This window comes from Rhamphochromis longiceps, linkage group LG14, assembly GCF_057381845.1.
Source record: "Rhamphochromis longiceps isolate RC_006_pf linkage group LG14, R_longiceps_female_GT1.1, whole genome shotgun sequence".
Classification (NCBI taxonomy): Eukaryota; Metazoa; Chordata; class Actinopteri; order Cichliformes; family Cichlidae; genus Rhamphochromis; species Rhamphochromis longiceps.
The window spans coordinates 5,158,833-5,185,518 of NC_140570.1; the positions used below are offsets into that span (position 1 = coordinate 5,158,833).

General features: G+C 40.3%; 3 protein-coding genes across 7 annotated transcripts in view; 2 read left to right on the forward strand and 1 right to left on the reverse strand.

Moving 5' to 3' along the window:
* The window catches only part of nf1a (neurofibromin 1a), a 134,757-nt gene that overhangs the window by 28,597 nt on the left and 79,474 nt on the right, over window positions 1–26,686 (reverse strand). The window lies entirely within an intron of this gene.
* On the forward strand, window positions 285–6,314 carry evi2b (ecotropic viral integration site 2B). 2 transcript variants are annotated; one of them, XM_085380347.1, is made up of 3 exons: window positions 285–404; window positions 775–1,628; window positions 2,079–6,314. In XM_085380347.1, the coding sequence occupies exons 2-3, from the start codon at window positions 809–811 to the stop codon at window positions 2,105–2,107; spliced, it is 849 nt and encodes a 282-aa protein (XP_085236473.1). In that variant the 5' UTR covers window positions 285–404; window positions 775–808; the 3' UTR covers window positions 2,108–6,314. The 2 variants fall into 2 exon arrangements, with proteins under 2 accessions (XP_085236473.1, XP_085236472.1); XM_085380346.1 differs by having other exon boundaries at window positions 286–404; window positions 775–6,313.
* On the forward strand, window positions 11,335–13,658 carry LOC146653457 (oligodendrocyte-myelin glycoprotein-like). The gene is made up of 2 exons (XM_085379942.1): window positions 11,335–11,546; window positions 12,677–13,658. The coding sequence occupies exons 1-2, from the start codon at window positions 11,344–11,346 to the stop codon at window positions 13,656–13,658; spliced, it is 1,185 nt and encodes a 394-aa protein (XP_085236068.1). The 5' UTR covers window positions 11,335–11,343.

Below are 26,686 nucleotides of genomic sequence, written 5' to 3' on the forward strand. Positions count from 1 at the left end.
GTTACTGTTCTGGACATTTAAACTTAAAGAATGCCTTTTCCTTCTTAAAACCAAAGAGCACTCATGAAAATTTAAAATTCACACTTTTTAAAAGTCAATCTTTAGAATTTTACAGATTAATTCAGCATTGTTTCAGCAAACATTTTTAACACAAGACTTGGTTGTAAAACATGAACTACTATATTTAACATAGGACACTGAGAATGATTTCACGTGTCACGCTTCCTGTAAGTGGTGCAAGAATCAGTCTCGAAATTTCAGCAGCGACAAACTGTCCAACCCCCAAGATCTTACTTCCTTAGAGATAGCAACTCTGCCAGACAGCAACAGCAATATTCGGCTTTTAATACACCCTGGAAGGACACAACCAACAGCTTTGAGTGTTCACCTGCGTACAGACACTGGTATGTAAATCTAAATTACTAGATTACTGATACAGTTTTGGGTCCAACTCACAGCTTGACAACTTTAAATTGATGATTATGTGAAATTGAGACATATCTATATCTATACACACACACCTAAAAACTAAATGTTATGTGTAAAATGTTATTAAACAACAGAGGATACATAAATGTAAATTAGATGAAAATGGTAAAAGCAGTGTTTGAAACTGGTAAATTGCGTACCCTTCAAACCTATGGTGGATTACGAGCATTTTGAGGAACTTACCATTTCCTAAAACATATTATATTGCATATCACTAAACGTTCTTTATTCAAATGATACTACTTCAGACTACGTGCTCTGACAAAATAATTTCCTCTGTTCTAGCTTCAGAGACACAGTAGCCATTCTGAGGACAGCAATGACCACAGATTTTACAAGCCTCACGTTCATATGGCTGCTGCCACTGGCAGCAAGCAATGCAGTGACATCAAGCAATGCAGTGACATCTAATCAAAGTGAAGTCTCCAGCTCTGTGGTAACTGTAGAATCATTCTCTCACAATGAGCTGACAACACATACTCAGGCATACTCAGAGAAAATACCTGCCACGAAAGACGCACAACGAAGAAGTCAAACAATGCCCTCGAATACGATCCTACCTAATACTAAGACAGCACCAGCTCCTACCAGTTCTGCATCGCCTCACTTAAACAGTACTTCCATGGAATCCTTAACAGAAATACAATCTACAGTCATCAAATCTTCAATGACAGATCTAACTGGCACCCCAGCAACACCTACAAGTGTAACTCCAGTGATAATCAACTCAACCCAAAGCCAGAAGACATTAAGCACACACGTTAGGAGGCACACAAACCCCTATCCACCTACATTTTCACCGAAGTCTACAAAACTCATCTCTACTACTAACACATTTACCACACCTGAAGAAGACAAGTCTGAAAGCATGAGTCCAGCTACAGGTGATGATGTGAAACATTCCACAGGCTTATACAAAACTTCAACATCCATCAACAATATCAGAAAAAGGAAAATACAAGAACCTTCAGAAACAAAGAAAACTAACCATGGCAAAGTAGTGGCCGGACTAATCGGTGGATCCCTGTTAGTGATGATGGTAGGATTCCTGATCATCTTTATTAAGAAACGGAAGCTTCAGAAGCAGCAGGTATCAACTACAGACTGGGCGGGTCCTTCGCCATTTCTAGAGGGTGGAGCTAACAATGGCCAGGTAACAATGAGGCCACCTAACCGAATTTCTGTAGCCAGCTTTCTACCTGCAAGACTGTCCAAAAGATTGTCCTTGCTTCCGGAAACAGATGAGGAGTTAGAAGACATGACTCAAGTTACTACATTTGGAGATAAAAACCAGGGGACCACATTTGGCCAAACAGTTGATGGAAATGATGGACCAGAAAGCAATGGGACTAATGCAGTTTTTCCTGAAATGAAAACCACAGTAGACATCGGACCAGAAAGCAATGGGACTAATGCAGTTTTTCCTGAAATGAAAACCACAGTAGACATCGCAGAGACTGCTGAAAACTGTGTTTCGGCTGTCTCTTTGCAAACTAACAACCCTGTGTCCACAAATAATTCAAGCCTCCGTCAAGACCTTTCTGCAAATCAGTCAAATCAATCTGAAGTCATGGAAAATATGTCTGAACAAATGAACAATGCCCTTATGGAACCTTAAGCGAACTTGATCTCTAAACAAATCCAGCAGATGTAGGGTACCAGTTATAACACCCTTCATTGGTTTCCTGGTAGCAGCAAAGGTAACTACAAAAACAGGAAACCATGTTGTTAGTGCATTCGGAAATAATTGAGATTGTGTGATGTTAACCATGATTTCTACAGCAAAACCTGAAGAACAACATAGTAAGGTTGATTAATTGTAGTTTTCTGTGTTAGTAAGAGTAGGAATATGCAAAATAATAATCATACGCTACATGTAGGGGCATTTTCTTGCTGCTAACAGATAATAACATTGCACAGCAAGCAGTTTTATTTACACTGTGTCATGTAACAGTGTGAATAAATACCATACCATGATGTGAACAGGAAGCTTCCTTTTTAACATTCATGTGAATAAGATCTGTCTCATTTCAAATATCATTCAGTTCGCTTGGCCACATCAAAAGCAAGCTCTGGTACATACATGCCTATCTTAATAATATTCGTTTTGCACAATATGGCATATGCAATAGAAAAGTAAGAAAACTAAATATCCCCCAATAAAATTTCCTGTACTTACAATTGCATGTAAGAATCTGGAGGTGCGCTATGGCTTTAGTTTCGTTTAAATGACATTCAGAACCTTTCTGCAAACGTTACTTTTTATCTTTAATTCCAAAAACAATTAAGCTTATGTAAACCTCAGAAGCACGTTTCTCAGGCAGCCTTTTATAATTTAGTTCAACATTAGTAACAGTGGAGCTTGTACAACTAATATAATGCAAATAAATTGTTTTAGCTCTCTGCTCAATTTGCAGAGAATTAAATTATTTCAAAAGAAATAATTTAAAAAATTTTCAATAACCTTTTTAAATTTCTTAAATAATTAAAATAATTGTTCCATTGTTCACAATTGGGTTGTTTCTTTACAATCACATTTGGGAAAGACAAACAAAAACCCCTCATTACTCTAATTTTCCATTTCTGTTTCTCACTTACATAGCGTGGCGTTTTTAGTCAGCAATGGACCTAGTTGCGCAACCACATTTAGTTTAATATGGCAATACTGATCATCATTTAAGTTGATTAGAATGCTAGGTATTAAAAAATATTAAGAGAAAACTATTTTATGTTTAACAATTATCCATTTGATAATTATCCAGTACTTTTTGAGTTAATAAATTAAATTGCATAAAACCACAAAGCTTTCAAAGACTAATCATTGATCGTTGTCTTTACAAGTTTTACTTCTCTGGCGTGGTAGTATAAGTATAGGTGCCACCATCATAAAACAGAAACTCAGACGGGACCTGAAGTATCTGTGTGATGGCCATAATAAGAGCTGTACCAATTCTCCAAATAATAAGGGAAGGAGGGTAAATTCTTCCTTTATTGGTTCCTTTAGCATAGTGTACACTGGACCATCCTTTAAGAAAAGGGAGGAGAAAACACCACTCCATAATTCACTGAGATGGCCCATCTGACCATTCATGACAAAACACAATATAATTTAAAAAAAAGTTGCTCAGCTCTGGTAAATGTTATCTGTGAGTGCCTTTCCCCATTTTCATTGAATATCCTCCTGATATAGTTTTTAACAACAGTTCATTAAATTCACAGCTGAAAGAAGAACCTCACACTGCTGCAATAAAAACTACTTCTGATTGAACTGTAGCCTTGCACGAAGAACACAGAATGCTATATAAGCTCAAGATCTATATTAATTAATAATAGTACTTAAGGTTCTGTGCAACTGGTGCTAATCAGTAAAGTCCTTTGTTATATTGCAGTCTTTAGTATAATTTTACTCCAGAATAGTCTGCTGGAATAAGTGATAGATAGCACTGCCTTAACAGGCATGATAAAATTAGTTACCTAGTATCACAACAGTAAAATATAACAAATAAGATTAATTTAATTTTAGATGCTATGGGACAGATTTACTAAGTGAGACAAATTACTGTGATGTCGCAATTGCTGGGGGATCTATTAAGAATGTGCTTTATTTTTATAAAAAGATGCAGTTAACTGCAGTAAAAACCAGCCTTGTGCCAAGAGCAAATTAGTGGCTCAAAATTCCAGTTTAAGCTCAGGTTTCACACAAGTGTTGCTCTCTGAAAACAGCGTGGCAATTCGGATAAATGTGAGGAAGCTGAAAGAGAATCAATATCCTTTTGATTTAAGAAAATAAGTCTTTCTATGCAAGTGCTTTCTATCTAACATTCACACGCAATCATACTCCAAACTGATGCATCGGAGAGCAACGGGGGTGTTAGTATCTTGTGAAAGGATATTTGGCATGCGAACTGTAGGGATGGAACCCCTAACCTTCAGATTAGCAGATGACCTGCCTTATTACCTGAGCTAAGATGTACAGAGAACACAAAACATTATTTACCATCAGATTATGAGTCATCTTGTGTTACTGTGTCATGTGCATGAATGCATGCATTGCAGTTTTAATAGCACATTGCAACATTCAGGCATAAACCTAACACACTAACACCTATTTCTTACACATTCAGCAGAGAAAAGTTGCTTGGTGTGTGCGCAAAGTTCATTTCTGCTTTTTCATGAAAACAGTGTAACCGAGGAGCAATAGGTGGGGCTCACAGTCTGATGGAAGGACCAGTGGAAACTCTGCATGCAGATTATCTTGCCATATTTAATCTGCATGTTTAGTAGCCTTGGAATTTGAAAACTGATGATAATTCTAGTCATGATGCTTTTACTAGCCTGTAAATGTGTAGTGGCTTAATTTTAATCAGCAAAGTCCACAGGTCTACACAATTTTTAAAAACAGGGATTTGCTTTGCTTTTGCTTTGAAAAGAAAATGCAAACCATGATGCAAAGTGGTTTATGTATACTCATCATAGATATGAATGTAAAGGTAATTTGGAGCTTTTAATGTTTCCTTTGAACTGTTCTTTCTAGTGTGATATGATTGTACAGAACACAGCTTTAAGAACTTTATAAAAAAAACATTATGTGTGCAGGGTTTGATTTACTTAGAATTTTCTAAAACACAGGATCATAAAACAAACACTTTTGTTTGCTAGTTGTGGTATTTCATGTGTCGTATACTAAATCAAGTGTGCTGAGTCCAAATCTGTAGTCGGATTTTGTCTAGGATGTCAGGTTCTGAAGTTATACACAGTATCAATGGTTATTCATACAGACAGAAAAGGAAACTGATTTTATAGTCGTTATATGGGCACTGTACATAACTAAATTTTGATTTAAAACTGTGAGAGATTACAAAAACTTGTACACTTTACGAAACGTGTAAATAGATAGTTCACTTGAGTGTTTATGGAATGTACATACACTGTTAAAAAGTGCTGTAGGCACTTGCTTTTGCGCTTGTGAGTCTCTGCTGTTGACCGCTGCAGAAGCCAGCAGTAATTGCCCATCATTATGGGGTTGAAGTGGCCTTGATATCTTTTCTCCATGCTGGCAATATCCTGGTGGAATTGTTCTCCATGTTAATCACTCACACCACCCAAATTTGGAGTGAAACCCCCCCGCTATAAATGCATTTTGAGTCACATTCAGCAGCAGAGTTGCTGATATGCTGCTAACATGTTGCTTACAAGTTCAACATAGTTTTCAGCCTGATGGTTGCCAAGAAAGTTTTGCACAACTAGCACAGATGCATCCCAAGCGGCGAATTCATGTTCAGTTTGGATCTGAATGTGTCATCATGCATCATTTAGCGGATTTCAGGACCAACAAAAATTTCTACTTTTAGCATCAGTTTTGGTTTTTCCAAATGGAATGGAAGCCATTTCCATTACGATCCATTGCCAAGACAAAGTTTTTCATTAGGCCTAGTTTAATGTGAAGTGGCGGAAAGTACACTTTTAGTGGATCAACTAGTGATGCATGTAGCACATTGTATCGGCCAACAGTTTTTTTTTCCTCTTTCCGACAACATAGTATTTTTTTCTATTGCATAAAATATTTTATTCTATTGTATATAGCATCTTATTCTTAATATCTTATCCTATTCTATTGTTATTCTTAATTTTTGCTACTGTAACTTTGCACTGTCCACTTTCTGCTGTGACACAACAGATTTTCCACATGTGGAACTAATAAAGGTTTATCTCATCTAACTCTGGGTGGCTACTGCTTCACTTTGTAATGATTGCGATCATCACGAATGTTCCATAGGCACAGAAAGCACATGTGTTCTGTGTACCCCAACTGTAGACCCAACAGCAGTGCCACAACCTTCAGGTCATCACAAATATTCCAGTTGATCAGCTTCAAAATGAGTTCCATTGACTCATATGTCTCTTTCATTCCCACAAGCAAGTAATCCTCATAGCATCAAAAGTAGACATACAAGCTCAAATGAATTCATACGCTAACATAAATCTTCTTGTTAGTGACCGCGATTGATGAACTGGCAGTTTCTTTTTTCCAGCATAAAAGGCTTTGTTTGACCGCACTGACTGGCTAGGCCAATACTCAGAAGAATGATAAAGTCCAAGCAACTCAGTGAAGATCTAAGAAGGAGAACGGAAGATTTACAAAAACTGGGAGGAACTCTTCCCATGAGTTGGACATAGAAACAACTTTGCGATCCCGTTCTCTCAGTCAATACCCAAAGCTCTTGACTATAGGTGAGGGTAGGGATGTAGGATCAACCGGTAAATTGGGAGATTCGCTTTTATCATAACAGGATGTCTGCATCACTGCAGCTCCAGCCCAAATCCATCTGTCAATCTCTTACTCCATTCTCTTCCACTTAAGGCAGCAACTCATCCCTGACCCAGAGTGAGCACTTGGACCCTTTGCCGCCTGAGGACCATGGACTCAGATTCTAATTTCTGCTGCCTCGAAATCAATAATCTAACAGAACCACATCATCTTCAAACAGCACCCCACTTAGTGACTCCAAGAAGACTGGGTACTCTGAACAGCCACCAGTGAGAACCCAAACACACTGGCAGCAAGCCAATACCCTGCCAGCTCAAAGAAACCATTAAAAAGGTATATATATATATATATATATATATATATATATATATACCGAAAGCACTGTATCGAACGGTTCAATATCGATATGAGTATCGTTGCACCCCTAATAAATAAATAAATAAATAAATATATATATTAGTGCTGTCAAAATTATCGCGTTAATTGTTAAGATCAACGCGAAATGTTTAATGCATTAAAAAAATTTAACGCTGATTTTGTTCTTTTATTAATTTCCTGTAATCTAAGACCTTTAAATTCATGAGCACCTCTGGAGGAGGGGGCAACAGTGTGCTATGCTGGCGTTTGGCCTGACAGAAATGATTAGAAGAAGAAGAAGAAGTGACACCATGCTACTATCTAGCTAACACACGCAAGCATGGACGAGGGCGGACTTTTGGGTGGAAAGTTTCTCTTTAAGAAGTTGCCTGATGGCTTGTTGGACAAAACGAGAGTAAGATGCACAATTTGCAACGCTGAATTCAAGTACCACAGAAGCAGTTCATCACTGGCGTATCACCTGAGAGCAAAACACCCAACTGAATCCACCTCTACGGGACCTCGCCAGTCTACGCTTCAGGAGTATGGTGCTTGTGGACGAATAACAAAAAATGTGAGAGAAAAGGTAACCAATTCCTTGGTTGTTTGGATAGCTAAAAACTGCCGACCAGTTAGCATAGTAGAAGATGATGGACTGAGAGAAGTCATTCGTGCTGCATCAGGAGATGAGTGTTACAATCTGCCCTCGAGAGGAATCATTGTGTCGAGACTGCACACTTTGTATGGGGACCAGAGGGCTCAGCAGTCCAGCAAGCTTGTGCAAGTAAGGAATGTCGCTCTCACCGGAGACCACTGGACTTCGGTGAACAACGATAATTACTTAAAATATAAAGAATAAAAAAATGTAATTGGAGCCAGGCTATTAATAAAGTAATTGAGATTAATCGCAATTAATAACAGAAAATTGTGAGATTAGTTAGTTAATTTTTTTTAATCTATTGACAGCACTAATATATATATATATATATATATATATATATATATATATATATATATTAGGGGTGCAACGATATTCGTATCGATATTGAACCGTTCGATACAGTGCTTTCGGTTCGGTACGCATATGTATCGAACAGTACAAAATTTTATCAACTTTTCTTCTGACGATGCTGTCTGTGTTGACAGCTCAGTGGATCTGCGTTCGACTACTCCGCCTAGGCTGCACTGTCGAGTGCAGAGCCACTGAGCGCAGCGCAAGCTAGCAAGACAGAAGCTAAGCTCGTTGCAACATGGCAACTGCCTCAACGCTACCCGAAATTGAACCTCCCTCACCCTCATTCAGATCTGGCGTTTGGAACTATTTTGGTTTTCATGTGACGTATGACCCTGAAGGTAAGCGCGTCATGGACTAAAGTAAAACAGTATGTCGGATGTGCCACACAATGCTCAATTGGTGGGAACTAGTGCGTTAGCGCAGTTAGCTTGTTAACGTGCTGACGCCGTCCAGCCCCACGCACGGGGCGATCCCCGGTAACTCGTTAACGGAGATTTGCCGCGTTATGGCATTAATGTCATTTTAACGAGATTAACGCTGACAGCACTAGTGGGAACACAACGAATATGACTGCACATTTACGCCGACATCATCCTAGTGCAAAGACAAGTGGAAACAGACAAAAACAACAAGCATGCATGCTACAAACTTTACCCGAGTCATTTAGACAGCCGTTAGCACAGGATTCTCCTTATGGGGACCTGATATGTTTAATATGCTGCTGAGAATATAGCCCAGAAGAAGCGTATAGTATAGCTTTTATTTTGGAAAGAGCCATTTCTCTGTAATAAACTCTCTTTTCCAAAGATGAGCGATTCCTCGATCAGATAGATTAGATTTATTTTTTTATTACTTTGTTGTTTCAGCAACATTAAATTTAAAAACTGTACTTTTGAGTTAAAATATATATTTCTAATTTTAATAAATGACAAATTAAAAAGGCATGAACATTTTTTTGTATTGAAAAAATATCGAACCGTGACACGGTATATATATGCACACACAAACACACACACACGTCGAGTTATTGCTTGCTTCATCAGCAGTAGGCTTGGCTTGCTGCTGCAATTCTCTCTCCTCCTAACCTGGAGCTCCAGCTGCATCAGGAGCCTGCAGAGCAGTAAACAGGACACAGCACCAGCGACAGAAGGTAGTATTGTATACTGCCACACAACAACCAGAAACAGGAATCTGAGAGTCTTGAGCAGCAAAGAGAAGCACAAAGAAAGGACACAACAAGAGCTTGAGGAGGAAACGAGAAGAAAAAAGGAAAGATGATAAACAGACACTAGAAAGCATAAGGTGAGTGATTTTAAACGGGGAGATCCACATGCACATGATGGCTGCAGTAAATTAATGTAATGTAGTGCTGGCTCATGATAAAGCTAGTCTGTGCTCTGTCGCTATGCAGATTTTTTTCTTTTACTATTCCATGGAGGCATTGACAAAGTCACATTATAGTACTTAAATATAGAAGCTAGCAACGTAAAGCACAGTCATAGCAGTGGCACCTGCTATCATCAAGCACATAAAGCGACACCTTGAAGAAATTTCCAGAATATATTTATCATATTCAGTGCTTGTGATCGAGTAGTCTTTAGATCAGAATATGAACTGCAGTTGTGGAAACACAGTTTATTGGCTTGAATGAACTGAATGTCACTGCAGCATTCTGAGCGCATGTCCTACTGGCACATCTTCAAGCTGGTTGCTACTTAAAACCACCCTACTTCAGTATGGCAACAGTACTGAGAAGAGAGTCTGATGAGTTTAAGTGGTGAATTCACAATGCACGTGCCATTTCTGCAGTCATTCACTTACATTTAATGCTATTTGTTAGTAACTAATTTTCTTAAACACCATCAATGATATTACATAGCAATAATGTTACTGACTTAGCTCAATGACTGTTTTGGTCAGAAGAGCAGTCTGAATTGACAAGACATTAAAATTGATCTCTGAAGGCAAGATTAAAGGCTGCTAAGGACTCAATTTGAAGATAAAATGCCAAAATGCTGAAAATGTTAACTGGTGGGCCACAGTTAAAAGTTCTCAAAGACAAGACCAAAGAGTCACATTTAGGAATCCAATATATGATGGAGGGTCACTCAGTAAAAATGCACTTTAGGTTTGTGTTTTTAATATTTTTAATGAAATTATGGTTTCTATTGATATTTGTATTTATAGTTTTGTCACATAGAACTGTGACTAATATAGTATACAGTTAATATGGATCTTCTCTAATGAGCTATGTACAATGATCTATGATTACAACCTTCAAACACCTCTGAGCTACAGTGAAACTTGGTGTCATTCTGCTATATTATTGTATCATATGCACTGTAGATGCTGTTGCTACATTCGGGCATTAGCTCAAGTATTGCATCACAATCATATTCATGATTATTTTGGTCAATACTCAAGTTAAAATCTTTTAGGACAATTATTCACTTGCCTTTTGACATATAATGCATTCGACCCCCCCCCCCCCAAAAGATTTTCTAACTGAAATACCTACACACAATCAACAAAAGACTGATGGTGATTAAGCACCGTGTTCTCCATAAACATGGGATGCGACTGCAGCCCAGCCCTGTCACAAGCATACAAAAAATAATACTGTTAGATCAACTTGATTCATGTATACCTACTTCCTATCACATCAGAAGTACATAAAGTTACATGGACTGGTTCTCATATATTGCTTTTCTACCGTACCTGAGTAGTCAAAGCGCTTTATACAACTTGCCTCATTCACACAATAATAAAAGCATTGTATGCTTTTCCTACAACAGCTCTTGCTTTCTAACGGTTATACCTGTTCATAGTCCAGTGGATGCATAGAAGAGCAACTTGGAGTTATGTATATGTGGCACGCAGACGGGAGCAGGGATCAAACCACCCACCTTCAGATTAGTAGACATCCTGCCCTACCTCCTGAGCTATAGTAACTGCATTTTTAAAAAAATTCACTTAAAATATATTCTGTCAGTACACTTGCCAAAGATATCTGGACTACGTCAGCAAAAAAAATCTAATTTCAGTAAATAATCTGACATTTCCGTCAGATTCTTACAGAGAAATATAGAATATTTGAAACAATGGAAGTATTCATTTAAAGTTTAAATATTACGAAATTTCATGTGCTAGAACTAGCCAGCTTGATATCTAACCTACTACTTTAAAAACTTGTCTCACTTCTAGAGCTCTAAGCATGCCTGTATGCTCTGCATCTGTGCTCTACCTACTCCTCTTGCTGCTGTGTGGGCTGCTGGGAGGCTGGGTGCTGTCCATCTGCCCCGCTGCCTGCTCCTGCAGTGGAGGCCATCGTGTTGTGGACTGCTCTTCACGAGGCCTGACCAAGTTACCGCCTGGTCTGCAGCATAACATTCGCTTTCTCAACCTTTCTTTTAACAGGTAAGCTCCTGCACCTCTCAAATGCTCCACTTTTAGACATTATATTACATGACTCACTTTTAGATACATGTACATGTAACAGGTAACAGAATAAGTAGCATATGGTTAAGCAGAAATTTACTTAACTAGAGGATCTGACTGTTAAAATATATAGCTGTCCCAGATAAGCGTCCTGAACTTGTAAATTAATAATAATAGATTTTTACATACACACTCACAAGTCTTTAAAAGCCTTTAAGGAACTTCTAAAAATGAACTTGGAACTAATAGCAACTGTTCATAACAGAATAAGAATAACTTGATTGTTGATTGAGCTCATATATCTGACATCACTCATCTGCTACTTATATGAAATGAAAAAAACTGATATCCGTTTTTTTGTTCCATAAAGATTTTGTAAAGTGGGTGATCAAAATTATTCAGAATGGCTTCTAATGGATTTAGTATGCATCTTTCCACCATCTCCCCCCGTATGGCTCAAATTACAGCAATTACAGCTTACACTAGTAGGTCCAGTCTTCATGCATCCTTGTTTCTGACACTGGCTTCCCAGTAGAAGTGTGCAGCATAGAACAGTTAGTGCCACAGACTGAAAGAACATCTGCAGCAATTTACTGCAGATTTCAAGAGATCTTGGTTTCCTTAAAAAAAAAAAAAGAGAGAGATGGCTCCTGTATTCAGGACCAGTTTAGTTTGTTGTATAGGTGTAAACCTAGATATTTATATTTTGTTACCATCTCTATGTCCAAGCCACAAACTTTCACAGGCTGGAAAGGAGGCCTGTATCTTTGGTAATCTACTATCATTTCCTTTGTCTTAAAGGTGTTCAATATGAACACAGTATGAGTAGTTTTTTTTAACTCCAGATGATCAAGGCTTTTACAAGATCCCAATATTCAGACTCCTGTCGTACTTCTGTGCTTATAATCATGCTATATGGTATCAACTGATATTTATTAAGCGCTTCTCTAATCCTTCTAAGCACTCAGAGTGTTTTTACACTAGCAAACATTCATGCTTTAGCTTTTTTAGCCATTTGATTATTCATCAATCCAATTAGCAATATTATCATTCTATTACAATTATGATGGTGATAAATATGACGATTAAATATGACATTCTTTTGGCAGCTTGCACGGTGTGGACAACCAGCTCAGCCACTATGCCCATCTGCGCACCCTGGATCTGTCCTACAACCGCCTGGAGAGTCTCCCCCCTGCCCTGCCACGGTCTCTGTGGGACATTCGAGCAGCAGGGAACCATCTACGCTCTCTAGACAAAAATGACACAGCCTACCACTGGAACCTGAAAGTACTGGATCTATCAGATAATGAGCTAGAGAGAGTGGTCTTTATCAATAACACACTGTTGAGTCTACAGTCTCTTAACCTCAGTCATAACAGGTTTTGGACAGTGCCCACAAACATGCCACACAATCTGGAGATCATTGACTTGTCACATAACTATCTGTTGCAGATCCTGCCCGGATCGTTGGATCGACTGCCCCGACTGGCCCAGTTTTATTTGCATGCTAACCGCTTCACCTGGCTGTCTGAGGGAATCTTTGATGACCTAATAGGACTGGAGATTATTACTCTTGGGGATAACCCCTGGGCTTGTGAAGAAGAAGAACACATAACAAAGCTCCTTAGATGGTCAGAGAAAACCCGTGCAACCATTTTGGGGTGCCCCTGTTATACAAGACCCATCTGTGGGCAATCCCATTTACCAGTAACCGGAAGGGAAAGGCACTCAGCTCGGTTTACGGAGCCACCACTCTGGGTTAACAACAGAAGTGAAGGGCAGGATGTTCAATTGCCCCCAAGGACTGTAGAGAACACACCTAACTATCAGGCGAAGTCTCCACTTGTTGACAGTGGAATGTATCAGGGCAAAGCAGGTATGAATGAATCTGGGGATCACATCTGGACATCTTCAACAAGTATGGATAGTTTTTCTTCACACACAAGCACAACAGAACATCCAAGGTCTTTAACCAATAAGCCTAAACTAACTCGTTTATATAATGAAGGCTGCAAACTGGACATCAAAACTCAACAAACAGTCATTCTGTCTGTTATAGTCATGACAACTGCACTCACCACCATCTAAACTACAATACACATAGTGTAACAGTTATTAGAATCTTGTGGACACTAAATCTATAAGTAATTTCCTGTATGTAGCAGTTCCATTTTCATTTGCCGTATAAAAACTGTTGCAACTGTTGTTATCATCATGACAATATCTCTTAAAATCCTGTACACAAAGAAAAATGTCAGAGGTAAACATCTAGGTTATTGCTTGAACACATGCTGCTGGGTTCATTTATTAGTTGATTCCTAATCAATGCTATTGTGCTGTTTTGGTCCTACCAAGGCATTTAGAACAGTGCTGTTCTAAATACAAAATGCTTTCCAATTTACCAGTTAAAGACTAGCAATAGGACAGTGTGTAATACACACACGTGAGCATGTTCTCCTCCTGTTCCACTATGGGGACTGCCCAACTGCCTGCAGAGAGTCTGTTGTCAGACGGAAGCAGTGTTTAAAGCATGTGAGCCAATCTGTGAGACAGTTTTGCTCATGTTGTTGCTGTTGGTGAGTCAGCCAGCCGCAAAGGAGAGTGAAGCTATAACATATAAAGAGCTCAAGTGAGATCGAGTGTTAAACATAGTGAAAAGTGTGCACTACGGCAACTGTGCGTTTCATGCTGTATTTTTTAATTTCTGAAGTTTTTTTCCCCCCAGTTCTTCTGTTCCGAGTGAACTCGACTATCGCTATTGCTTCCTTCTCTATTCCAGGCTACTGGTCAACCAATCAACTTTCAGCAGTCACATCTGCATGGGAGGACTGCATGGGAGTGTGTCTTGGGTGGGTGAAAACCCCTCTTCACCCCTGTGCCAGACTGAAAAATGTATGCGAATGAAGACATTTGCAGGACTGCAAATTCCACTTGTGAAACTGAAAGAGGAACGCAAACAGGAATTTGAGTCTCAAACAACACTTTACCAAGAGAAACCTACAAGTTGTATCGCAAGCATTATTTAATTGTGAGCAGCAACAACTTCTCAAGTACAAAATACCTAACTTTCATGTTTGTACTGTGTGTAAAATGTGATGGACAACCTTGTGACCCGTATAAAGTTTGGATGATGTTTCTGCGATAAAGTATGGCTGAGCAGGAGGGCTCCAAAGTGGCCTGGCTTGGTGCTCTTTTTCAGAGGTTTTTCCATTCAAATGAATTGGAAAAATTTGTTGAGAATGTTGCAAAAACTATGTGACGAATAGCTACCAAAAACGGTTTACATTGGCATCCTCAAAAGAGTGACCTTTATCCTTTAGATGCAGATGTACATTTGAGTCTTGTCCGGTCGAGGTGGCTCTTCTATGTTGTGCCATACATTTATGAAGTGGCTGTTGGGTTTGTCGAATGTAGAGGTCTGTTGTTTAGTTTGTCTTTGGGACAAACCAGTTTTTGTCAGAGTGTGCGTCAGTTTCTTTGATAAACTGGCTACATAAGGGATGACATTTTTGTTCTGTTTGTCATTCTGTTTCTCCCTATTTGGTGTCTGACCTTGTTTACTGTGCATCTTTGCTGATTTGATTAAAGCCCATGTTGGGATAAAAACATGTTTTAAGAGCTTTCTTTACATGTGTGTGTTCCTTTTCTTTCCCTTCTGCCTTAGAGGGAACATTTTCTGACCAATATTGCTGGATCACTTCTAGTTCCAGAGGGTGGTTGGAGTCAAAGAGTAGGTACCAGGCTGTGTGTGGGCTTCTGGTAAACTTCAATGTTGAGGTGTCCATTCTTCTCAATGTCCAGAATGCCAATGTTCACATTGTGGACAAAGAGGACAGATGGTTTGAAAGAGGAGTGAAAGAAGCCATCTATGTCCACTGTGAACGACCATCCTTGAACAGAGGGGGTTGCTTATCACACCAACTGGTCTGCCACTTATAATCCAGTTTTGAGATCCCTTCCCAGATGCTTTAACGCCCACTCACGTCTTGTGTCAGTTGATCTCAATAAGTCACATGATAGGGTGAGGCAAGGTCTCACAATGGTTTTTACCCAAAACCTCTGATGATAATGATCCACACCCTTTTTCACACTTTGGCTCATGCGATGAAGCACATGATCAACAGTGCTCAACAACTCTAACTCCCACCAGGGCTCAAAATCTGGGACTCTCCACCATGTGATGTAACAAGTAGTATAACAAATTACTTTTTCAGAGGAGTAATTAAGTAACTTACTGCATTACTTTGAAAAAAGTGTTCTGTATGTGTAACACTGACTTTTTAAAATAACGACTCAACACTGATCACAACAAAGAGGGAAAATACCCCAACAAACATGCACAAACATTTGACCCACAGCATGCAATTAATCTGCCAGTGACAACCGATAAGGAATCAAAAAAATAAGTGATATCAATAATGGAATCGAAATTCCTAAATCCTTCATTAATCCCATCCCTGGGTGTTATTACACAAAGACAGAGAGGAGATTCCAACCAATCAACAAATGATATTCAAATGAGCAAGGGTGTGAGCACCCCTGTGTCTGTCATGTCTTTGAGAGAAGCGGTTTGTAAAAAATGGCTTATAAAAATGGAAACTGCCGTTTCTAAATGAAGGTGTTTATTATTCGGGGGAAACAAATCCAAACATAGATGGCCCTGTGTGCAAAGGTGATCCCTCCCCTGCCCCATTATAACATAAATTAACTTTGGAAAGCTGGGTTCAGTTTCTCTAGTCACACCTAGCCTTGATTACTGATACACTTCAATCAAGAAATTTAAATAGGACCTGCCTGACAAAGTGGAGTAGACCAAAAAGATCCTCAAAAGCCATACATCATGTCACGAGCCAAGGAAACCCAGGAACAAATGAGAAACAAAGTAATTGAGGTCCCTCAGTCTGGAAATGATTATAAAGCCATTTCTAGAGCTGTGGGACTCCAGTGAGCACCATTATCCACAAAAGGCAAAAACATAGAACAGTGGTGAACCTTCCAAGGAGTGAATTGCTGACCAAAATAACCTTAAGAACGAAGCGAGGACTCATCCAAGAGGTCACAAAACACGCCAGCACAACATCCAAAGAACTGCAGGGCTAACATCAATGTTCATGACAAATTGGGCAAAAATGGCCTTCATGGCAGAGCTCCAAGATGAAAACCATTGCTGTGCAAAAGGAACATAGAAGGTCATCACAGTTTTACCAGAAAACATGTTGATGACTGTATTCTCTATACTGACAAAGACAAAAGTTGTACCTTTGGAAGGTTTGAGTCCCATTACATCTGGTGTAAAACTAACACAGAATTTCAGAAAAGGATCATCATGCCAACATTAAAATAGGGTGGTGGTAGTGTGATGGTCTGGGGCTATTTTGCTGCCTTAGCACATGGAAGACTTGCTGTGTTATATGGCACCACGAATCTTGCTTTCTACCAACACATCCTGAGGAAGAATGTCCGATCATCTGTTTGTGACCTCAAGCTGAAGTGCACTTGGGTTCTGCAGCAGGACAATGATCCAAAACACACCAGGAAGTCCACCTCTGAATGGCTTAAAAAAACAAAATGAAGACTTTGGAGTGGCCTAGTCAAAGTGCTGACCTAAATCCAATCTGAGCGCCTTGAGGCGACTGTTGTTGTGATTTGGCGCTATATAAAACATTAAAAAAAAAAAAACAGAATTGAATCGATCAAGATTCTGTGGCATGACCTTAAAAAGCTCCAATGTGGTTGAATTACAACAATTCTGCAAAGATGAGTTGGCCAGAATTCAAAGACTCATTGCCAGTTATTTCAAACACTCTACTGCAGTCAACCAGGTATTAGGTTTAGGGGGCAATCCAAAAAAGAATCCAGCGATTCCAGTGGATTCCAGTGAAACACCATGATTATCAGCATAGTGTACAGTTTAAGCTAAATAGTATTCTACACAGCTCACTACAAAGTTGTGAAATTGGAATTAAAGTGCACTGATTGTACCACCAAAACAATTCAACGGACATGTTTATCACGATTGTTTTTCACCAGAAAAACATTTTTGTTCTATTGCAGTGTAAATGCTGTTAAAATGTTAAGTTACATAATTTCATGAATATATATAGTTTGCGTTGAAATGTCTTTATTTGAAATGTACATGTGTAAGGTGAGAGCTAGTGTCTCGTGAGAATACCCTTAACGAGAGCACACGAGACTTTTCATGGACTGCGAGGGAGCAGATGTCTCTCATGAAGCGATTTAAGCTAAAAGTTTACTAAAAGAAAGGGCAATACAAGGACTTAAGGACCTCTTTTCAGGACAAGCAGCCAACGAGGTATTTGTCATTTGAGAAATGTTTTTTATTTGTGTTTGGACTTAATATGTGTACTGTAAAGTTGCTAATTGTTTGTACTGTTCGCTCGTGACCAGTTCTCACGGCGTATTGGCGTAATGGCGTATCGGCGTACTGGTGATGGTGAAGCTGAGGAGAGAAGGCCCAAGTAATAAACGCCCGTTTCAAAGAACCGACCTGTGTCTGTGTTGTCGTGAAGAGAGCTACAGTGAGAACTCGCCTGCTCAACACGGGTAGGAGAGGACAGGATCGCCGCGGATGACGAAACGACGCGGATCCGGTGCATCACGTCAGATAAGCAGAGTGCATAACGCATATCGGCACAGCATTAACAAGCAACGGTGGTTAGACTGAGTTAAAGCGCTAATTTTCACGTTTAAGATCAGGAGAAGCTCTACCACAAAAGTGAAGTTAAGGTGGTGTGAGAAGTGGTTAAATGTGAAAATTGCAACTAAGGGACTCATCTGTTATTCTTGCTTGCTTAATGTAGAGATTAATCCAATGTGTTTGCATTTATAGTTGTTGTACATCACAAGGTTTATAGAACAAACAAGTAAATATTTAACAAGCTCACAGGTTATGAGTAATTTTGAGTTATACAAAATTTGCTGAGTTTAAAGGGCACCTTATGTGAATTTTAAAGGGGTACTATACTGATGTGAAAACTTGAAAACCTTTAGTAATGTAAATGATAAGGATTTAAGGTATTTCTAAGTACATTTACACTGTTATTGTATATTTGTGATAAGGTGATTTTTGTTGTTCTTGTCTGTTTGAAACTTAAGTTCAGTATTGAAGTCAACAGTGTGTTGGAAGACTCATACATACATTTATGAACCTTAATTCAAATTAAGTTTATTGCAACTTTCACTTACACATAGTCCAGAAGAAATCTAGTTGAAGTTTAATAGCTGCACAATCACACTGCTATAATCTCAACATGTCTAACATAAGCAGAGAGACCTGCCATAAAGATGCTGAACAATCCGCTCAAGCTGAAGCTACTGTCACTGAATCTGCAGCAGAACTAGAGGGGCTTCGAAGAAGTGAGAGGGCGCGTACCCTAACAGAAAGGGGAAGAGCATACCAAGATGAGAGACTGAAGCACATTCAACGCAAATACAAAATCATCTATGAGAAGTGGAGGTGTCATGCACGAATAGGCAAAGAGTTATTAAGTGGTGATGCTTCTAAGGATGAGTTAACTGAGCTTATTGAGAACATCAAAAGCACCTGTTCTGATGTAAAGGTGGTTTATGAGGAGCTGCGTCAAGCGCAAACCCCTGAACCAGACCTGCGGCGCAGGGTTGATACATGCATGTCATTCTCAGAATTTATTATTCAAAGAGCAGAGAGACAGCTTAAAGGTCATGAAGCAGATAAAGATGAAGAGTCTTGGCCTGATGCTGGATCTGTTCTAGGCTCAACAGGTTCTGTTTCTAGACCACTGTCTCGTCAAGGATGTAGTTCTACCCACTCTAGCAGCCACTCTGTCAAAAGAATAGAGGCTGTAGCTGAAGCTGCTGCAACTCAGGAAGTCTTGGCAGTGTTGGAGGAGCAAGAAAGGGAAGAAACAGAACTTCAAATGTTAGAGGCTGAGAACCTAGCCAGACAGCAAGCAATCCAAGATAAACGTAGAAAACTTGCACGCCTAGAAGAAGTAAAGAAGCTAAATGCTGCTAGAGCTCGAGTGAGGGTCTATGATGAAGCTGAAGAAAACATAGAAGCAACTGATTTGTTGTATGGTAGTGAAGTACTGCCAGAGCTTAGAGTCGCTGACTCCACAGTACTTCCAGTCACAACCCATTCTCTCAATGCATCAAGTCCCCCATTTATTCCTCAATCCCTAGCAGTCACAAGTCAAGCTCCTTGTCCACAACAGCTACCTCAGTCTCCTCCAGCCTCAGTGTTGAGGCCTCAAGAGCAGAATAGCTTAGATCTGGTCAATGCACTAGTAGAAGCTATGAGTGCAAACCGGCTCCCAACACCAGAGCCTGGGGTGTTTACAGGAGATCCCTTGAAGTTCAAAGACTGGCAACTGTCCTTTGAAACATTAATAGAAAGGAAGAACATCCCAAAGAATGAAAAACTGTATTACCTAAGAAAGTACTTAGGTGGCACAGCAAAGAAGGCCGTGGAAGGATTTCTTCTATTGGGCACAGAAGCAGCATATGACTCAGCCTGGAAGCTTTTAGAGAAACGTTTCGGAGACCCATTCCTAATTGGGAAGTCACTCAGAGACAAGCTGCATGCATGGCCAAAGATAGGTTCTAAGGATGCTTGCGAGCTAAGAGAATTTGCAGACTTTCTCAAGAGCTGTGAGGCTGCCATGTCTCATGTCAAGATGCTGGAGGTCTTGAATGACTGCGTTGAGAGTCAGAGGATTCTGCTGAAATTGCCAGATTGGTTGGTTTCCAGCTGGAATCGCAAAGTGATGGAAGTCAGACAAGTGAAAGCTGAGTACCCACCATTCAAGGTGTTTGTTGACTTCCTATCAAAGGAAGCAGATCTTGCTTGCGATCCAATTTCCTCAATACAAGCACTTAAGAGTGTTGAAAGCGAGAAACCAAGGCATCTACGAAGCCAAATAGTTCAAGCAAAGACTCTGACCACAACTACAACACAGAGCAGTATTACATCATGTGTTTTCTGCAAAAGGACAGGACACATCCTAGACAAATGCCGAAGTTTCACAGAAAAGACAGTTCAGGATCGTGTTAAGTTTGTACACACAGAGAAGCTTTGCTTTGGATGTTTGAAGACCGGTCATCACTCAAGAAAATGTGATAACAAAAGCACGTGTGAGAAATGCCAAAAGAGACACCCAACATGTTTGCATGACGATAAGTTCAAGGAACGTCAAAGGCCAATCCACCTAAATGCAAGTGAAATTTCAAAGGACAAGGCAGACACCACAGAAAGGACCGCAACAGCCACTTCCAACAGAGTTATTCAAGAGGGTCTAAGCACACGAACATCTTCTATCTTGCCAGTCTGGGTGTCATCTATTAAGCAGCCAGATCAAGAACTGCTAGTTTATGCACTCTTAGACACACAGAGTGATACCACCTTCATACTAGATGAAGTAGCTCAAGGCCTGAACACAAACAGAGAGAATGTCAGTCTGCGACTGTCCACAATGTCTGCCAAGTCGACAGTTATTCCATGTCAGAAAATGACAGGTCTACAAGTGAGAGGATACAACTCAGAGAAAAGGATTCCACTACCACCTGTTTTCACAAGAGAATTTATTCCAGTAAACAGGCTGCACATTCCTACCTCTGAAACAGCTCTAAAATGGCCACATCTAGAGCAACTGTCAGAAAAGATTCCACCACAGTTGAATTGCGAAGTAGGCCTTCTTATAGGCTACAACTGTCAACGAGCCCTCCTCCCAAGAGAGATCCTGTCTGGTGACGAAAATCATCCATATGCGCAGCGGACTGATCTGGGCTGGAGCATTGTTGGTTGCTCACATTCAGCAAGCGACAACAGCGATCCAATAGGATTCAGTCATAGAATCATAGTACGACAAGTGACACCAACTGTGCATCCATCAGTTCAGCTAAAGAAGGAAGTGCACTTTGCGTGCAGGACTCAAGTCAAAGAGATCAACCCACTTGACATAATTAAGACTTTTGAATCAGATTTCACAGATCACTCAACAGATGATAATCCAGTTTCTCAGGAGGACCTCCTCTTTCTGTCTAAAGTGAAAGCTGGAATAAGACAGAAGGAAGATGGCCACTATGAACTTCCGCTTCCTTTCAAGACAGACAAACCTAATCTTCCAGACAATAAACAGTGTGCAGTTCACAGGCTCAGCTCATTAGAGCGTCGACTGAGGAGAAATGAACAATATTACACGGACTATGTCAATTTCATGAATGAAATCATAAGTAGAAGAGATGCTGAGAAGGTGCCACAGTCTGAATTAGACAACCAGCCAGCATGGTACATACCGCACCATGGTGTCTACCATCCCCACAAGCCCGGGAAGATCCGTGTGGTTTTCGATTGTTCGGCACGCTACCAAGAAACCTCTCTAAATGACCATCTCTTGACAGGTCCAGACCTGACTAACACATTAGTTGGTGTGTTGTGTCGATTTAGAAAGGGTCCTATAGCCATAATGTGCGACATCGAAAAAATGTTTCACCAGTTCCACGTTGCAAGGGAACATCAAGATTATCTCAGGTTCCTCTGGTGGGATGGAGGTGATTTGGATTCTGAACCCTCAGTGTACAGGATGAAGGTACACCTCTTTGGGGCAGCTTCATCCCCCGGTTGCTCCAACTTTGGACTGAAATACCTAGCTTCACAAGGCCAAGGCAAGTTCAGCAAAGAAGCCATTAAGTTCATCCAAAGAAGCTTCTATGTAGATGATGGCCTGACAAGTGTAAGGTCGACTGCTGAAGCTATACGCCTGGTAAAGGAATCAAGAGCTCTGTGCAAAACAGGAAATCTACGGCTACATAAGTTTGTATCCAACGATGAGAGTGTGATTGCAACAATTCCACCACAAGAATGTGTTCAGACCAAAGATCTAAACATGGCTCTAGGAGAACTTCATATCGAGCGAGCACTTGGAGTTCAGTGGTGTGTTGAGGCGGATGAATTTCAGTTCAGGGTGGTGGTAAAAGAAAACCCACTGACAAGGAGAGGCGTTCTCTCAACTGTTGCCTCAGTCTATGATCCACTAGGTTTCGTGGCTCCATTCCTACTTATCGGCAAACAGATTCTTCAAACACTGTGTAGAGACAAGGTAAGCTGGGACGAACCTCTCCCCGAGCACATCCAGCCACAATGGGAGTCATGGCTCAAAGATCTGCCTCATTTGGCAGTTCTAAAGATTCCAAGAAGCTACCTTCCATCAAACTTTGGTGAAGTCTCACTATATGAGCTTCACAACTTTTCTGATGCAAGCTTCAAAGGGTATGGTGCATGCTCATACCTTAGAGCGGTGAGTGAAACAGGACAGATAAGTTGTTCACTTGTCTTGGGGAAAGCAAGAGTAGCCCCTACCAAACTAACAACCATCCCAAGGCTTGAGTTATCTTCAGCTGTGACCTCAGTCCGCATTGGTGATATCATTAGAGGCGAGCTGGAGATTGAAAATGTGCAAGAGTATTACTGGACTGACTCAAAGGTGGTCCTTGGCTATGTGAACAATGATGCTAAAAGGTTCCAAACATTCGTGGCCAACCGCATCCAGCGAATAAGATCTAGCACAAAACCTGAACAATGGCGACATGTCAACTTTGAAAACAACCCAGCTGATGGAGCCTCAAGAGGATTGACTGCAGTTCAAATGAAAGAATCTAGCTGGCTGAAAGGACCCAACTTCCTTTGGCAGCAAAATCTCCCACATGAAGTGGGAATGGTGGGAGAAGTTGAGGCTACTGATCCTGAACTTCGGAGAGCACATGTTCATGCAGTTAAAGCAAGAGAACAGAATCCAATGGTAAACCGTTTAACTAAATTTTCTGACTGGTCCAGAGTGGTGAGAGCCATTGCCAGGCTCAAGAGATTTGTCAGAGAGTTTAAGGGATTTCAGTCGAGAACTAATGAGTCGACTAATCTTGAAGAACGAAGAGAAGCAGAGATCTTCATCATCAAACTCGTACAAGAAGACGCTTTCGCTGAAGACATAAAGAAAATAAGAGGCAAGAAGGAACACACTTTGAGCAGGCACAACAGGCTACGCCAGCTGAATGCTTTCCTGGACGAAACCAATGTTCTTAGGGTGGGAGGACGGCTGTCTCAGTCAGCCTTACACCATGATGTAAAGCATCCTGCGATTCTTCCGAAAAAATCTCATGTGTCAGCTCTGCTGGTCAAACATCATCATGAGCTTATACACCATCAAGGAAGGGGCATGACCATGAACGAGTTGCGCGCAAGCGGAATATGGGTCCTAGGATGTGGAAGTGTGGTCTCCTCACACATTTACAAGTGTGTAAAATGTAGATGATACAGAAGAACAACTGAGGTTCAACAAATGGCAAATCTACCAGGTGAGAGAATTGAGACATCTCCCCCCTTTACTTATTGTGGGCTTGATTGTTTTGGCCCCTTTATTGTGAAGGAAGGAAGGAGAGAGTTGAAACGATACGGATTGTTATTCACCTGCCTATGTTCTAGAGCAGTTCACATAGAAACCCTTGACGATTTGACAACAGACGCATTCATGAATGCACTTCGATCATTCATAGCTATTCGAGGACCCGTGCGCCAGCTAAGATGTGATAGAGGCACAAACTTTGTTGGTGCTAGAAAGGAGCTTTCTGAATTGCTTGAAGGAATGGATCAAGACCGTACAAGGGCGCTTGGTTGTGAATTTGTGCTGAATGTCCCATCAGCTAGTCATATGGGAGGAGTTTGGGAACGCCAGATTCGAACAATCCGAAGCATCCTGATAGCTATGCTCGACAAGTCCGCCAGCAGACTTGACACCACAACTCTAAGAACGTTTCTGTATGAAACAATGACCATAATCAACAGCAGGCCACTAAGTGTCGAGCATCTTCACGATCCTACTGGTCCGGAACCCCTCACTCCCAACCACATTCTAACCATGAAATCATCTGTAATTCTGCCACCCCCTGGACAATTCTGCAAAGAAGATCTCTATCTGCACAAAAGGTGGAGAAGAGTGCAGTTTTTGGCCAATGAATTTTGGCAACGATGGAAACGAGAATACCTGCTAAACCTCCAACAACGACAGAAATGGCAGAAGCTGTCACGAAACTTGCAACCAGATGACATTGTAATATTAAAGGATGACAGTGCACCAAGAAACCAGTGGAAGCTTGCAAGGGTTGTGGAAGCCCTGCCCAGCGCAGATGGCAAGGTGCGAAAGCTAAAGCTTCTGCTCAGTGACACTACTTTTGATAAGGGAAAACCAATCACTAAATCAGTTTTCCTTGAGAGGCCTGTTCACAAAGTAGTTACATTACTTGAGGCCACCTAAAACACACGTAAAGCTAAATGACCTACACTTAAATGTACACTCACACATCACTTCCTTATAATTTTCACTGAGGAAAATCTCTCATTTTAAGTCAATGAGTGATTTTGGTGGGAGTGTAAATACTGTTAAAATGTTAAGTTACATAATTTCATGAATATATATAGTTTGCGTTGAAATGTCTTTATTTGAAATGTACATGTGTAAGGTGAGAGCTAGTGTCTCGTGAGAATACCCTTAACGAGAGCACACGAGACTTTTCATGGACTGCGAGGGAGCAGATGTCTCTCATGAAGCGATTTAAGCTAAAAGTTTACTAAAAGAAAGGGCAATACAAGGACTTAAGGACCTCTTTTCAGGACAAGCAGCCAACGAGGTATTTGTCATTTGAGAAATGTTTTTTATTTGTGTTTGGACTTAATATGTGTACTGTAAAGTTGCTAATTGTTTGTACTGTTCGCTCGTGACCAGTTCTCACGGCGTATTGGCGTATTGGCGTAATGGCGTATTGGCGTATTGGCGTAATGGCGTATCGGCGTACTGGTGATGGGCCTTCTCTCCTCAGCTTCACCAAGTAATAAACGCCCGTTTCAAAGAACCGACCTGTGTCTGTGTTGTCGTGAAGAGAGCTACATGCAGTGTATGCAGATCAATAACAAGTAGCTCAGAGAAAAATCAAAGCATTTGCTTTGAGAGAACGGTCAGGTATTTCTTTGCTGCTGGTGGCACTAAAAAGTTGGAAATCACTTCACTCAGTGAAAACAGATTTACTAAAAAAAAGTGGCAGACATTTTAAAATTGATGTGTTTTTGATATGTGCATATGTCCTTCGACTGTATGTAAAATGACTGTAATATCATTACACATAGGTTCTTGCTGTAGTGTGAAAACAAGCGTATATAATAATGTGGCAGAGATTTTTAAATTGAGACATCTGTTTGTGGTACCCATATTACTCTTGTTCCTGTAAAGTGAAAACAGCTGCATCTCGCCTCTGTCAGTGCGCCCCAGGGTGGCTGTGGCTACAATGTAGCTTGCCATCACCAGTGTGTGAATGTGTGTGTGAATGGGTGGATGACTGGATATGTAAAGCGCTTTGGGGTCCTTAGGGACTAGTAAAGCGCTATATAAATACAGGCCATTTACCATCTAATAAAGTTGTTGGATATTGTAAAATTAATGTGTTGTTAACCATACTGTATATTATTGTATGTTATTGCAAAGTTAGACACTTAGAAAGACAAAAATAAACACTCATAATAACTAGAATAATAAATCTGACAAATAATAATAATATCCAACCATAAAATAATAATAATAATAATTCTTGGATGCTATTGCATTGGCACACTAAATAATAATAATCAGAATAATAAATCAGACAAATAATATACAGTATTTCTTGATGCATGCTCAATCATCCAAGATAAGGAGATTCCAAAAAATTAGGAAGGCTTGGTAAGGTTTATGCTGCACATCAACTTTTAAATGTCCGCCATTACTGATGAAAATCTCAAAATCTTAGAAGAACTGCAGCCACTTCCCACTCTCTCTGAATGGTACTCATAACCATTGATCAATGGTCATTCCTCAGTGATCAATAGCAGTTGACCAATGGCCTTTGATAGGTGGTTGCTGATCAATGGTCATGACAATTTGCATATTAATGATCAAGAAACTGACCTGTCAGCCCATTGTTCGCCAGTGGTGCTAGTTTCATTCATCATGCAAATGTATGTTCATAAGGGTGGGGAAACCTGCAGTCAGCTGAGACTGAAGAAGTCACTTGGATGAATGACGAAACATTTCTCCCAC

Excerpts from the sequence above, each read along its gene's own strand:
- evi2b (XM_085380346.1), top strand. The coding sequence starts at position 809 with ATGACCACAGATTTTACAAGCCTCACGTTCATATGGCTGCTGCCACTG.
- LOC146653457 (XM_085379942.1), top strand. The coding sequence starts at position 11,344 with ATGCCTGTATGCTCTGCATCTGTGCTCTACCTACTCCTCTTGCTGCTG. Across the intron at positions 11,547-12,676 it reads CTCAACCTTTCTTTTAACAG|CTTGCACGGTGTGGACAACC; the intron begins GTAAGCTCCTGC and ends TTCTTTTGGCAG.